Raw genomic sequence first — 16,354 nt, forward strand, 5'->3', positions numbered from 1 at the left:
TGCCATAGTCTGGAAGTATTTGGAAGTCTGTGAAGAGTACGTAGCCAAACTACTGTCGCCACATGAGAGAAGAGAGTCTAAATTGCATGAAATAAACTGCTTCTGCCTGTGGAAGAGCCAGTCTTATTCCATTTGATGTGTCTATTGCCAGCACTGATTGCATCTTTTTGCAAGTAACTTGTTGCATCTGTTTCATGGAAGTTGAGGAGAAGGAAGGGTAACTAGTCTTGAAACTAGTACATGGACTACAAGGGATCAGGGAAAATGGATTAGGCTGCCACCTCTTTGTCTTTGTGTTGTATGGCCTTCTTTATTAGGAATAAAGTCTGCAGAGGAAGAGGAGACAGCCCCAGGAAGCAGAAGGGCAGCACTTTCACAATCCTCCATTGTGAATCATGCTACTCCCATACTTGTGGAGGCCATTTTGCTTCAGTTTACATGGGGAGTGGGGCATAGACAGCAAGAGTTGGAGATGTGGGAAGAGCTAAGAGAGGCAATGAAAACAAACAAGATGATGACAGAGTGGAATTATGTAAGCTGGAGGTTAAGAAGAGAAAGAGAGGAAGGAGCATCAACTGGTTGTGCATAAACATTAAAGCATGTCTTCCAGATCCTTACATGTTACTGCTCCACCCCACCGATTTCACTTCCATACAGTCTTGGTTAAGAGTTATTGTGTGTGGGTGTGGTTATTTGGCATTTAAATGTCAATTGATAAAACAGGACCAAATATCACACAGTAATATAAGTACAATATTTTATGTTAATATGTGACCCCCCATCGTTGGTCACAAATGGTGTGAAAAACATGAGTGAAGCTTGAGGAATGTTCTGAAATTTGGCAGCTAATATTTAATGCTAAGAAATGCAAAGTCATGCATTTCGGCTGCAAAAACCCAAGGGAACAGTAGTTTAAGGATGAAGAACTTTAGTGCAGGAAAGAGCAGGAAAGAAGAGCTTAAGGTTGAAAAGGCGATGGCGAAGGATGCTTGAAGTGCATAGGAAGCAGAATGGCCAGTGGGAAAAAGGAGGTGACTCTGGTGAGACCTCTTTTAGGATATTGTGTACAATTCTGGAGACCACACTTTCAAAGAGATATAAATAGGATGGAGTTGGTCCAGAGGAAGTTAACTAAAATGGTTGGTCTACTATGTTTATAAGATGAACGGGGACAGACTTAAAGATCTCAATCTGTATACTTTGGAGGAAAGGTAGGAGAGGGAAGATATGATAGAGATGTTTAAATACCTATGTGACATGAATACACGAGGAGAGTCTCTTTCAATTGAAAGGAAACTAGAGTGAGATTAAGTGGTGATTGGCTAAGGAAATACTTTTTTACTGATAGGTTGGTAGATGCGTGGAATAGTCTTCCCATAGAGGTGGTGGAAACAAAGATTGTGTCTGAGTTCAAGAAAGCTTGGGACAGGTACATGGGACCTCTTAGGGAGAGGGGGGGGGGGGGGAGATAGTGCTGAGGATAGGTAGACTGGATGGGCTATTTAGCCTTTATCTGCCATGTTTTTCTATTGCTGGTACTGACATGCCTTCAAACCCTGTGCCCCTCCACTGGCCGGTTTGCTTTGTATGGTCTTAGATGACATAAGCACTACCTGGTTGAATGCCTCTCCTGCTTGTTAAATTGTTTTTGGATTTTTACCCCTAAATGAAGCATTTGTAACCCATATACAGGGTATGATCAAAAAATATAGTGAATGTTTTCTATTATAATAATTAAAAAAAAAAAATTAGACACATTGCCATTAATCCCCCCCCCCCCCCCCCCACACACTTGGAACATACTTATCCTATCGTTCTTGCCACTTTCTGAAGCAGCTCTGGACATCCTCTTTCATGAGTGTCTTTAGTTGCCTCAATGTCCTAAACTAATTCAAAACGTTTACCTTTTATGGTCATTTTAACTTTGGGGAAGAGCCAGAAGTTGCACGGTGCCAGATCCAGTGAATAAGGTGGATAACACACCATAATGGTTTTTTTTGACAGAAATTACTGTACTAGAAGCATTATGATGATCGTTTGCCCATTTTTTAGGTTATACTCACTCACCTTATGTTCTGAATGAAACCATATGTGATGTTAAGATCCTCAGAAATTCCCCTAATGGTTAATCGCCTGTTTGATTGAATCATTTTGCTTACTCTTTCAACATTCTCTTGTTTTTTTGATGAAGGACATACCGATCGCTCCTCCTCATTTGATTCACAACCATTGCTTGAACCATTTGTAAAACCATCTTCATGGTCACTACAGCATCACCATAAACTGATTTTAACACTGAATGTTTCTTTAGCACTTTTTTGAAACAAAATTTCATATTGTTTGTGATCCATAATTTACAATTCACTTTTAAACATACCTTCTCTCAACTGATTGCACCGAACAAATTGAAACTTGTCACACACTATTACTCAGGTTTAATGCACTGCTTCCATATTGAAGATTCCTGCCTTTATGTTGGATGGCACTTGGCACCAGTATTGACTTTTTTTTTTTTATATTACACTTCATATAAATTGGGTAGTTTTGTATTTAGTGACACTGGTATTTTGATCTGTGTGATTTTTCTCTCAGTGCTTGATGATATGTTGTGAGACAGAGCAGGCTGTTCATAACTGTATCATGTCTTCTGAGCAGAGAAATATGGAGTGTTTCCTTGGCTCAGGGAAGGAGTTTTGTGAAGTCTGTCAACATGAGAAGATGACAGAGAGGTGAAGATTTTGAGTGCAAGTTCTTCAATCTCTGTCAGTGTGAAGAGATCACAGGTGGCATGAGAAGTTGTTGGAAAGGACAGAACTTAGTGATGAGGGAGAGCTGTGAGAAATTTAAGTAAGTTGGATTTTTTAGGGAGTAGTGCCTGAGGGAAATCATCCCTTTAATACCCTTGCTTCTTGGGTGGAGGAAGCTTCTTGCTGCCGTCGCTATAAAAAGGTACAACTTTGTTCACACTACACACAGGGACAGTGTTATAGCAAAAGTCAGTCAAAATATGTATATGAAATCAAAACAAGACCTGACTATAATGTAAACCAGTGCAGAGAGAGTGAAAATCTTATAAGGTATGCTCAGAATTTGAACCACATATGCAATGACTGGACGGTAAACTGAGCATACCTTATAAGAGATTTTCACTCTCTCTGCACTGGTTTACATTATAATCAGGTCTTGTTTTGATTTCATCGCTATAAAAAGAGCAAGCAATGATAAGAGTTGGCTCCACCTGTTAGAGCCTCCACCTCTGAATCCAGGAAACATATCTGAACTGCTTTTTCAAGCAACAAGGTTTATTTTGTTTTAAGGTATTCTTACTCTCTGCATCTCATCCACTGCAGTGGCTCTGCTTTGCTATACAGCCTGGATATTTTTATTTTGTATACTTTAGTGCTAAATTTGGTAACACACTCTACTAGCACTTCAAGCAGAACAGCCAGCTGCTTTAATGCCAAGATGTAGCTAAAGCATTTTCTGCAAACCTAACGGAACTACTGGCCTGGACTAAGCAAAAGAGAAATTTTTAGCAAAAATAGCCAATTGCTTTACAACAGGATACATCTGTCAGAGGAAGTAATCTCAGTAAAGTGTATGGATATATTTAGATGTTCACGCTCTCAATTTTTAAACCATTTTCCTTGTTACAGTGAGATGCTTTTGGGACCTGTACCTCCAAGCTTCACCTTCCTCCCGAAACATAAAGCCAATTCCTACAAGTAAGGAATTAGTGAGGAGCTTTTCTGTTACAGCCAAGTGATGAACTAATTATAATCCTGTTTTAAATAAAAGTTTTTATGGTTGTTTGTTGTTGCCTGGTGTGCATTATTCCCCATACTGAAATATTGCTGGTATCTGGCCAGGACAGCTGATACCTGCTAAGGCTAATGAACACATCAGAGTACATAGATGTATCAATTTGTACATGTTCATTTACAAACAGAAAATGGATTACTGCTTCTACTTTAGTTTCAGTAACTTTCCCTAGAGGTAGGTACTGCATAAGATAAAGTTGTTGGCCTTTGGCAAAAAAGTTATTCAGAGGACAGTTTTTAGGCCTACAACTTAATTTTTACATCTGGGGGAACACTTGCACAACAGAGTCAGTGCAGAATTCTGTGTAGTCTGCTTTCCTGTATCCTGTACTTTCACCAGCTTCAGTGTAGCACAAGGATGAGCTTCCCAGCAACACATGAACCTGCTGTCTGCTACCTTTGTCCCCAGCTGTTTCTGCTGTACAGAGGCCTGTATGGCTCAAAGGAACAGTCAGGCCCAGGATAGCAGAGGAATAGGAAACAGCCCCCAATGTGCTGCTGGGCAGCAACTCCTTGTCCTGCACTGAAGCCAGTAAAGGTGCAGAGAGAGCTGTTTAAAAAACAAAACAAAATCTTATATTCCACTTATACCCAAGTGGATTACAAAATGTACAGATAACATGGGGGAGGGCTGGAAAAAAGTGCCTGATGTGTATGTGCAGGAAGGGGGCTTGAATAAAGATGGAGTAAGTGAGGGAAGGTGTAAAAACAAAATTGCTGGTGTATATTTGTGCAGGGGGGGGGATGGAGGGCTGTAGGATGGTGGTAGAAAGAGTATTTCATGCCTGCCCATATACTGGGGGAAGCACCAGAAAACTACAAATAAAGTGTGCAGGAGAAATTAGGTTCTTACCTGCTAATTTTCTTTCTGTTAGCGTGTAGACTGGTATAGTCCTTATGAATGGATTAGATGCCTCACTACTACCAGCAGGTGGAGACTGAGCACAAACTTGTATACACTTCTCCCTTGGTATTTGCAGGGGATAAGGGTACAGCCGAACAATGAATATCTTCTAGTCCCACCCCTGCCTTCAATAGTGGTCTAGCAGGCTTTCGGGGCAGGAGTGATCTTCCTACGCTCCTGCCCCGTGCAGATCGCCAATAGAAAATGACTGCCGTGAGTTCAACAGGAGCTCACAGCAACCATTTCCTATTGGCAATCTGCACGGGGCAGGAGTGTAGGAAGATCGCTCCTGCCCCGAAAGCCCGCTAGACCACTAGGTAAGGCTAGGACACCAGGAGGAAGGCTGGAGAGAGGTGTGAACATGCTAAACTATGGGGGGGGTTTCCCCCTTTCCCCCAAAAAAAACAACTACAGAGGGGGAAGTATATCAGGCTCGAATCTGCCCAGCAACTCAGACTGCCGAATAGCCAAGCAGAACCTAGGAAAGGCTTCCACTGAAAACAGTATAACACACTCCGAACAGGAGTGGAAAAAACAACAAATACTTATAAACTATTGTTGGAACATATATAGAACTTAATCCTGGTATAGAAAACATCCCCATAGCTCACCAGCTGAGCTTACTTCTCCCCGGCCCTAGAAAATTTCTAAAACCCACAATCACCGCACAAAGACAGACAGGGTGGGGGGACTATACCAGTCTACAAGCTAATAGAAGGAAAATTAGCAGGTAAGAACCTAATTTTTCCTTCTGTATCACTTGGTAGACTAGTATAGTCCTTACGAACGGGATGTACCAAAGCAGTACCCATTAAGGGTGGGACCCCTGAAGGGCCGACACCAGAACACATGCTTGAACATCCACATGGTAGTGTCTTACAAAGGCATGCAGAGAAGACCAACTGCAGCCTTGTAAATATCCACTGGAGGCACCAGAGAAGATTCAGCACAAGAAGCTGCCTGACCCCTAATGGAATGAGCCTTAAGAAATTTTGGGACAGGCTTCTTCAGAAGATAAGCGGAAGCAATAATCTCCTTGATCCAGCGCACAACAGTAGCCTTAGAAGCTCCATCCCCCTTACGAGGACCTGCTAGAAGGACAAAGAGATGATCTGATTTCCTGTTCTCCTGGGTCCTCTGCACATAAGAGCAAAGGACCTGACTGACATCCAACTTGTGCAGCTGTCTTTGCTCAGAAGAGCCCTTCCAGCTACCCAACATCAGGAGGACCACTGCCTGATTGACATGAAAAGGAGAAACTACCTTTGGCAGAAAGGAAGGAACAGGCTTCAAGGCAACCTGCTCCCTAGAAAACTCCAAAAAGGGAGCCCTAAAAGAGAAAGCCTGCAGCTCAGAAACATGTTTAGCTGAAGTAATAGCCACTAAGAAGATCGCTTTAAGAGTAAGGTCCTTTAAAGAGCAGTCACCCAACGGTTCAAAAGGAGGGCACACTAAAACTGATAGGACCAGATTCCGATCCCAAGATGGAACAGAGGGTTGTATGGGAGGCTTGAGCAACTTGCCACCCGCAAGAAGCGAATCACATCAGGAATGTCAGTCAAACACTGACCTTTCAATAACCCCCGAAAGGCTGACAAGGGCGCATGCTGAACTCTGAAAGAAGACCATCCTGCAAGAACTCTAAGATGTTAGGCAGGGAAATGCGAAGAGACCACTCCACATGCATCACACCACTCCTCAAATAGATGCCAAACCCTCACAAAAGCCCGAGAGGTGGAAAGCCTCCAGGACCCCAAAAGAGTTGAGATCATTTTATCTGAATACCACTTCCTACCTAGGCAACCCCTTTCAAGAGCTAAGCCATAAGACAAAAGGGACCTGGATCGAACATTGGAATAGGACCCCGAGTTAGACGGTCATCCAAGAAAGGAAGAGGATCCGCATACCACAGTCGTCGAGGCCAATCCGGAGCCACCAGCACGAGGCCCGGATGGCAAATTATGCGGAGAACAACTCTGCCCACTAATGGCCATGGTTGAACCAGAGCATCCAGGCCCTCGGCCTGACCGTCTCTGTGATGACTGAAGAAGCGGGGTGTTTTGGCGTTGACACTTGGTCAGCCCCTCATGGAGCTGATGGCCACAAGACTGCACTATCAACTGAAAAGCCACCGGGCTGAGACACTACTCTCTAGGATCTAGCACGCGACAACTTAGGAAGTCCGCTTGAACAGTCTCCACTCTGGCTATGTGGGATGCTGATATTTCTTGAAGTACGACTCCGCCCAGACCATGAGCAGAGCTGCCTCCTGTGCCACCAAAGTGCTCCTGGTACCCCCTGATGATTGACATAGGCCACCCCCATGGCATTTGTCCGACAGAACCCTGACTGACTTGCCCCTGTGGGCCCATGACCACCTCACTACGAGGGAAGCCGCCATCGACCCCAAGACTTGGAGAAAATCCTGTGCCCGAGGACACTGGGACGTCATAAGCAGGCGAATTTGAGATTGCAATTTGCTTACCCGGGTCTCCGGAAGACCTTCCCCAAGGAGGTGTTGAACAGCACACCTAGATACCCAGGCGCTAAGAGAGAGACAGCCAGCTCTTGGCAAGGTTAACTACCCATCCCAGCGACTGCAAAAACTCCACCACCCGAGCGATCTCCTGGAATGACTTCACTTGAATCAACCAGTTGTCCAGGTAGGGATGAACTAGAATGCCCTCTTTGAGTGATGACCACCATTCACCTTGGTGAACGTCTGGGGAGCTGTGGCCAGACTAAAGGGCAGTGCACAGAACTGATAATATTGCCCCAAGAGCGCAAAGCACAGGAAGTGATGGGAGGCCTGAACAGGAATGTGCAAGTAGGCCTTGGTCAGATCTAAATAGGTCAGAAACTCCCCCGGCAGAACCGCCAGAAACACAGACCGCGGAGTTTCCATGTGGAAGGAAGGCACGTGAAGAGCCCTGTTGACCCTCTTCAAATCCAGGATGGGCACCACAAAGTAAATCTAGTACCAACCTGTGCCCCACTCCAACAGGATAACTGGAACCACCGTCTGGAGATCCAACAATCTTTGAAGGATCTGGCGAAAAGCCTGCTGCTTCCACACCATCTGCGAGGGAGAAACGAAAAAATGATATGGCAAGGAACAGGCAAACTCCAGAGCATAACCGTCCTGAATTACCTCCAGAACCCACTGATCGGATGTGATGTTTGCCCACTTTGGATAAAAATCTCTCACCTGGGCGCCCACCAGAACCAAGATGGGCGGCAGGGGACCTGGCGGGGGCACTACCTGCATCCCAGCGGGCCCCATGAAAGGACTGCATGTGCTGGAAGAACCTGCCTCTAGAGAGCCCAGGGGACTGAAAAGAGGCAGCCCCTTGACCAAGGCAGAAACTTCAGAAATCACGCCCACGAGCAGCGCCACCTCGAGCCAGCAGCCTAGGCCTATCCTCAGGCAAACGAGGCACTTTAGAATCAGTGAGAGTCTGAACCAACATGTCAAGGTCCTCACCAAACAAGATCCCTTAAAAGGAAACTTTGTCATCTTAGCTTTGGATGCCAAGTCCACCGACCAAGCGCGAAGCCACAAGGTATGGTAAGCTGCCACTGCAAACGCCAACGATGTGGCAGAAGCTTGCAAGAAAGAGGTCATACATGGCATATGAAAGATAAGCAGCACCCAATTCAAATCTTTGCCACTTCATACTTCAGCAATTCCCAAAGCTCAGTTTTTAGAGTCAAGGACATGCTTGGCCCAGTGAAAACATAGCCGAGTCACCAGCCCGCCAAACATCGCCGCTTGGACCACCAGAGTTGTCACATCAAAACTCTGTTTAAGGAGGGACTCCCAACTTACACTCCTCCGCGTCCTTCAAGGCCGTACCACCCTCAACAGGCACAGTATGCCTTTTAGAGATGGCTGACACCACCGGGTCCACTACAGGTGGACCATGGAGCGTGCAAAATGAAAGGAAGCTTCCGACACCTGCCACTGTGCGAGCATAATATTCCTGATGCATAGGAAAAGAGCAGGAATCACAGCAGATCCCCTTAAGCAAGGGGTCCACCATACACGGGGGCTCCGACACAGTGTCCTCAAAAGTGCAAAACCGAGGAGACCTGAAGAATTAATTCATGAAGCTCTTCCCGCTGAAAAATGTACACCACAGATGCATCTTCGCCAGCTGAGGGGTGCCCGAACCTCTCACTGGCAGACCCCCCCCCCCCCCCCAAGAAGATCCTGGACATCTCCCCAAGGGTCCAGATCCTCAACAACAACATCTTGCTCTGGGCAAAAATCCTCATCCCAAGCAACCCTCAGCCGTTTGGATGAGAGAGTGGGGGGGGGGGGGGGGGGAGAACCGCCACTGTGTGTGGCCGCACTGGGAAAGATGTTGAGGACAACCCCCCCCCCCCCTGCCAGCACATAAGCTTTACAAAGTGCTAACAAATTCAGAGGGAAAACCTGGTGGCCCCAAGAGACTCCCTGCCCCAGCAGGGGACCCTGCCATGCCTGACCCCTGTATTACCAGAACAGGGGGAAAGTCACCTGCGGTAACTGAGATGGAGGAGGTTCCCACCGAAATTGGACCCGAAACCACCAAAATCGGAGCTCCTGTGGCATCTGAAAAGCCTGGGACTTTCCCCGACGCTGAGGCCGAGGGACTGACCAACGCAAAAAGGAAACCTCAGCTGTTCCAGCGGCAAGGGAATCCTTTTTTCCCTGACTGTCAGCGGCTGGCCATGGGCATTAGAGGGAAGCCTGAGCTTCCCCATGATCCAAAGCCGACTTGCAAGGTACATGCAACAGGGTGCCCTGACCACCGGCAACCGCTGCTGAGACTCCCCCACCACTTTGGCCTGCACAATGAGCATTTTTCCCCCCTTAAAAGTACTCATTGTGCTGAAAAACTCCTTAGCTGTAATAAAAGTACCAGTTAGATGAGAAAAAACAAATGGCAGCTTTAAAGGGAATTGAGTCATTTAGACTGGCATGCCTCAGGATTTTATTTTTTTTCCCCACTTAGAACAGGCTCTATGGCTCTCAATGCTGGAGAGCTGATCAACCAGGGGGCCAGGCCACTGGCTGAGACACCTCTACAAAAATGTGGGAAGGTGGGGGAGGGACCCACCAAGTTTAACACCCTTGAGGTCAGACGGATCCCCAAAAGGACCCGTCCAAGCTCTATCCGGCACAAAAAGGGAACCCAGGAGTCCAAAACAAAATGCCAACAGTACCAAGAGGGGAGCTGAATTAGTCTTACCACCTGCTTTAACGAAGACTGAGTTGCTGGGCAGATTCTAGCCTGATATACAAGTTTGTGCTCAATCTCCAGCTGCTGGTAGCAATAAGGCATATAACCCATTCGTAAGGACTATACCAGTCTACCAACGATACAGAATTTTCAATTTTTTGCCTTTGAAGCACGTTTTGAAAAGTGCATTCAGTCTGAAAATGCTTGGCTGCCAGTCCTGATGGGAAGCCTTTTTCCCTGTATACTTATATAAGTATGGATGTACAGGGCAAAATTTTTTTTTTTTTTTTTAGTTTGAGTCAGTTATTAGGACTTTTTTCTAAGTTTGGAAAAGATCCGACATTACTAGTCTACATGATTTGGGAAGAGTGTACTCAAATGCATGACTATTGAAAAATAATGCACAGTAATGATGGGGGGGGGGGTAACAAACAAAGGTTGGTCTCCCCGCCCCTCTTGTTTCAGCTAAAAATGACATGAGGAATGTGGACATTTCCCCACCCCTTCACATGCTAAATGGGAACTGACTCAGTCATGTTTTCTGCAGCATGGCACTATATCTCTGCAACACCTTAGCCATCCCATTGCTCCAAGCTTTTATACAAGGTTTACCACAGCTTTGCTAAAAACCTCATTTCAATATTGCGTTTAATGATATTTTAGGGTTCTTAGGCATTTATATTACAATCTTTCTTTACATTCTGTGTTAGATTAGTTACAATTGCTGTATAGCTTTTGATTTAATTCCTTGTGAATGTGCTTTCCTCTTTTTTGTGGAACTTTTTTCTTATTTTTTAAATTATACACTAACTTGACCTTTTTCCCCCCCCAAAATAAGACAGTATAAAAAGTTTAATACATTTTCTGAGCAAGGCCACTGCGAGATCTAAGATTACTTTTAAAAAGACATGCAGAGCAAAATGTCAACTGCTCAGCAATTTAAAGAGATTCTTCTACAAATATGGCCTATATGAGTTTCTGCTGGAAAAAGCCATGTCGCTTAGATTTTGAAAATATTTGTTTAGTAGAAACTGTAAGCATTAGATTAGTGTGCTGAAAAAGCACCGAGATTATGACCTCAAGAGAATTGTGGGAAACAAAAAGGTTGTAATCATCTGGGACATCCCCACCTTGATAAAAAGCTGGATGCCAGAAAACCAGATGATATAGAAAAATTAAAAAAAACCAGAATAACATTGATTACAGAGGTTTTTGTCTCAAGCGATTAATCAGTGAAGTGCATGGAGAGAGGACTGTAGGTGGAAGACTTCTGTACAGCTTAGAGCAGGGATCTCAAAGTCTCTCCTGAAGGGCCGCAATCCAGTCAGGTTTTCAGGATTTCCCCAATGAATATGCATGAGATCTATGTGCAGGCACTGCTTTCAATGCATATTCATTGCTGAAATCCTGAAAACCCGACTGGATTGCGGCCCTCAAAGAGGAACTTTGAGATCCCTGGCTTAGAGGGAATAGTGGATAGATACCTAAGGAGTAGGGGAGGGGGGTGAAGCAAAGAGCAGCAGTCAAAGTAAAATAGATCTCACCAGCCATACAATTGCAAATTAACCATCAATGTGTACTTTTTATATGCAGGAAGGGTGGGTAATGCACTTGGCACTAGATGGAATGCAGCTGAGACTAGGATAAAGGTGATTTTCAAAAGCAGAGTTGAAAATGTGGAACAACTTAGTTGACAGTTGAGGATGATGGATAAAATATACAAAATTTTTAGAAAGCTGCTGAAACAACCATATTTATGGAAGTGTATTCTTAAAGATATAGTTAGATTTGTATAGCAGGAAATAAGAGACAAGGAGCAAAATGCAGTAAGTTGTTTATGCTTTTACTGTTACTATGTTTATTTAATATTTTATGTATGTATGGTTGGAATCTGCTTAGTTTTTAGGCAGACTAAATCTAATGAATGAATAAATAGTTAATTTATCGACCATCAGGTAGAAATTGGCCTCAGGTTGTGTGTGTGGCTTAGGGCAGTGGTTCCCAACCCTGTCCTGGAAGACCACCAGGCCAATTGGGTTTTCAGGCTAGCCCTAATGAATATGCATGAGAGAGATTTGCATATAATGGAAGTGGCAGACATGCTCCATGCATATTCATTAGGGCTATCCTGAAAACTCTATTGGCCTAGTGGTCCTCCAGGATAGGGTTGGGAACTACTGGCTTAAGGCACTAAGCCATGAAGTCAAAGGTTAGGACCAAGCAAATATCACGGACGAACCTACACTTATCCCTCTGTATTCGCTGTGATAGGGGATTAACAGAACTGCAAATACCTTTCATATGTTATTCACCGTTTTCTATTAAAAACCATCGTGAATATGGTGAAACTGTGAATAACATGGTGGGAGACCTGGCCTGTTCCTGAAGGAGAGGCAAAACACGGTGAAGAAAGTGCTGGGAATCATTGATTTTCTCTGTAAAAGCTTGGAATCAGCAATTTCTCTACACAAACTAATGTAATTTGGGGGGGGGGGGGGGGGGGATGAGCCAGGAAGCTAAAAACCGCAAATGCGGAGGGAGAAGTGTACTTTATTTTGGTGCTGGTGTCGGTGAGGAACAGAGATAAAGAAAAGGAAAGCAAACCAAACCATATTTTCTACTGATGGGTTGGTAGGATAGCAGAATAAAGTGCACATGACTCAGCATTTTACAATAAAAATATTAGCTACAAAATTCCAAGGAAATTTTGTAGGATGATTGTAATTAGTTAATACACACTTATCTAAGGGAAGAAAGCAAGATGCAGCCTTTTTCATCAAATGTTTTACCAATTTGCATTTTAGAATAAAAAAAAAAATCAAATTAGTTTGTAGTATACATATACTGTATATACATATATATAAAGCTATGCTTTGATACATTGTAACTGCTAATTTGCCACCTGCATGCTATGCATGTGAATGACCATTATTTTGGCTAACAGAAGCAGGGATGCAATTCATGCTCGTCCACATCTTCTTTTGCGTTCAAATGCTCATAACAGACTGAATAAACTGATGAGAGAAAGAAAAACAAAAAAGTCAGTCAGTCAAATGCCAGTTTTAAAAACTATGAAATGGTTTCTAATTCACAGGCTGAGATAATGTTAAACTACCTTTACTTCCCCTTCCCCCACAAAATACACTTAGAGCCAGATTCTGCAAACAGTACTGTATGTTAGGTGGCCATAGGCAGCGGTAGGAGCCCTAGTGCCACATAACTTATCTTAACTGGTTTAATCAATGCACTAATTAACTGTACTGATTAAAAACCAATTAAAATCTCATTGGAACTAGTAAGAATGTATATGAGGGAGATTTTGCAATATGCTAATGTGGACACATTCGAACCTGATAAAGCACAGTTACTTACCGTAACAGGTGTTATCCAGGGACAGCAGGCATATATTCTCACATGTGGGTGACGTCATCTACGGAGCCCCGGCGCGGACAGCTTTTCAAGCAAACTTGATTGAAGTTTCAAGTTTGCACACTGCACCACGCATGTGCATGCCTTCTCGCCCACTAGAGGGCGCATCCCACCTCGTGGTCCTCAGTTCCATAACTAGCAAGGAAGCCATCCCCGGGGAGGCGGGCGGGTTGTGAGAATATATGCCTGCTGTCCCTGGATAACACCTGTTACGGTAAGTAACTGTGCTTTATCCCAGGACAAGCAGGCATGATATTCTCACATGTGGGTGACCTCCAAGCTAACCAAAAAAGGGCAGGTGGGAGGATGGCAATTTAGGAAAACAGATTTTGCAAAACTGACTGGCCAAACCGGCCGTCACTCCTGGATAAAGTGTCCAGGCAGTAATGAGAGGTGAATGTATGAACCGAAGACCAAGTGGCAGCCTTACATATGTCCTCCATCGGAGTGGATCGGAGGAAAGCTATCGAAGCTGCCATCGCTCGGACCTTGTGCCCCGTGACTCGACCCGGGGGAGGAAGGCCAGCCTGAGCGTAGCAAAAGGAAATGCAAGCGGCCAACCAGTTAGACAGAGTGCGCTTGGAAACTGGATGCCCTAATCGATTGGGATCGAAGGACAAAAACAATTGAGGAACCTTCCGATGAGACCTGGTGCGTTGAAGATAATATGCCAACGCCCTCTTACAGTCAAGCGTGTGAAGCGCCGTCTCGCCAGGATGGGAGTGGGGCTTCGGGAAGAACACAGGAAGGACAATGGACTGATTGAGGTGGAAGTCAGAAACAACTTTAGGTAAAAACTTAGGATGGGTGCGGAGAACCACCTTGTCGTGATGAAAGACAGTGAAAGGAGGGTCCGCAACCAAGGCTTGCAACTCCCCAATCCGCCTGGCGGAGGTGAGGGCAATTAGAAACACCGCCTTCCAAGTCAGAAATTTCAAGAGGGACTTGTTGAGTGGCTCAAACGGGGGTTTCATCAGTTGAGCCAGAACCACATTCAAATTCCACACGACAGACGGAGGCTTAAGAGGGGGACAAACCCTGAGTAACCCTTTCATGAAGCGTGTCACCAAGGGATGGAGTGACAGAGGGCGTCCCTCCAGAGGTTGGTGGAAAGCAGAAATCGCACTGAGATGAACCCGCACCGAAGTGGTTTTCAAGCCGGAGCGTGACAAATGAAACAAATATTCTAAAACCGAGGATACCGGAACTGATACCGGATCCAGGTGAAAAGACGAGCACCAGGTGGAAAACCTGGTCCATTTCTGCGCATAGCAAAGCCTCGTCGAGATCTTGCGGGAGGCTTCCAACACCTCCTTCACCGATTGAGACAGGTCCGGAGGAGTCGGAATAAGAAACCAGGCTGTCAGGTGCAATGACTGCAGGTTGGGATGTAACATGGATCCTTGACTCTGAGACAGCAGAGAAGGAGAGACAGGCAGGGGAAGAGGCTCCCTGGCACTGAGCTGGAGCAGCAGGGAGAACCAGTGCTGACGTGGCCACCGAGGTGCTATGAGAATCATCGTGGCCGTGGACGATTTTAGGTGTACCAACGTTCGCATGATCAGAGGGAACGGAGGGAATGCATACAGGAACCTCCCTTCCCAGTCGAGTAGGAAGGCATCCGCTTCCAGACGGTCCTGCGAGTACATCCGAGAACAATATAGTGGTAGTTTGTGTGTCTCCGGAGAGGCAAACAGATCCACCTGTGGCGTTCCCCAGCGAGCGAAAACCTCGCGTAGAACTGCTGAGTGTAGAGTCCACTCGTGCGGTTGCAGAAGTCGACTCAGTTTGTCCGCCAGGCAATTCCGTTCTCCTTGGATGTAGACCGCCCGGAGGAAGATGTTCCGGGAGGCCGCCCACTCCCAGAGGCGAAGAGCTTCGGAGCAGAGGGGCCATGACCCCGTTCCTCCCTGCTTGTTCACATAATACATTGCCACCTGATTGTCCGTGCGGACGAGGACCACCTGGTCCTGCAATATGTGAACGAAGGCTCGAAGTGCTAGGAAGATGGCTCGCAGCTCTAGCACGTTGATATGACACTGACGGTCTTCTGTCGACCACAGGCCCTGCGTGCGAAGACCGTCGAGATGGGCTCCCCACGCGTACTCCGAGGAGTCCGTGGTCAGGACCTTGCGAAAATGCGGAGTGTGAAACAATAGCCCCATGGACAGATTTGAAGAGTCTGTCCACCAACGCAGCGATTTCCGCAAGGGCGGAGTTACCGAAATGAGGCGAGACACCGGGTCGCACTCCTGACGCCACTGGGACGCGAGGGTCCACTGAGGGATCCTCAGATGTAGCCTCGCAAACGGCGTGACATGTACCGTCGATGCCATATGGCCCAGCAGCCTCATCATGCGCTTGGCCGACACCCTCGATAGTTGGGAGACCTGGCGGCTCATCCGTACCAAGGTTTCCAACCGCTGGGTCGGCAGGTAGGAGCGTAGGCGCACCGTGTCCAGCACCGCACCTATGAATTGAAGAGACTGCGACGGCCTCAACTGAGACTTTGGAAAGTTTATCTCGAACCCGAGAGTTTGCAGGAAGGCAATAGACTGTCGGGTCGCTGAGATAACCCCCTCCCTGGTCGGGGCTTTGATGAGCCAATCGTCCAGGTAAGGGAACACATGGAGTCCACGTGACCTGAGGGCTGCTGCAACCACCACCATGCACTTCGTGAATACTCGTGGGGACGCGGCCAGGCCGAAGGGCAGTACCCTGTATTGGAGGTGGAGGTCCCCCACCTGGAATCGTAAGAATCTTCGACAGGCGGGGTGCACCGGAACATGGGTGTATGCTTCCTTCAGGTCGAGGGAGCACATCCAGTCCCCTTCCCCCAAGAGGGGGTACAAAACCGGGAGAGATAGCATTCGAAACTTCTCCCGGGCCAGGAATTTGTTGAGCTTCCTGAGGTCCAGTATGGGGCGCAGGTCCCCGGTCTTTTTTGGGACCAAAAAGTAGCGGGAGTAAAA

General features: G+C 46.1%; 2 protein-coding genes across 2 annotated transcripts in view; one reads left to right on the top strand and one right to left on the bottom strand.

Moving 5' to 3' along the window:
• DUS3L (dihydrouridine synthase 3 like) overlaps nt 1-3,812 on the top strand; it is a 61,867-nt gene extending 58,055 nt beyond the window's left edge. Inside the window, exon 14 of the mRNA XM_033931189.1 lies at nt 3,657-3,812. Coding sequence (XP_033787080.1) covers nt 3,657-3,729 — 73 coding nt within the window. The 3' untranslated portion in view covers nt 3,730-3,812. The remainder of the gene's footprint in view (nt 1-3,656) is intronic.
• Nucleotides 3,813-12,719: 8,907 nt separating this feature from the next.
• Nucleotides 12,720-16,354, bottom strand: part of SRI (sorcin) — a 59,374-nt gene continuing 55,739 nt past the window's right edge. Inside the window, exon 8 of the mRNA XM_033931191.1 lies at nt 12,720-12,967. Coding sequence (XP_033787082.1) covers nt 12,941-12,967 — 27 coding nt within the window. The 3' untranslated portion in view covers nt 12,720-12,940. The remainder of the gene's footprint in view (nt 12,968-16,354) is intronic.

The sequence above is a fragment of the Geotrypetes seraphini genome, chromosome 2 (assembly GCF_902459505.1).
Source record: "Geotrypetes seraphini chromosome 2, aGeoSer1.1, whole genome shotgun sequence".
In the NCBI taxonomy this organism is placed as follows: Eukaryota; Metazoa; Chordata; class Amphibia; order Gymnophiona; family Dermophiidae; genus Geotrypetes; species Geotrypetes seraphini.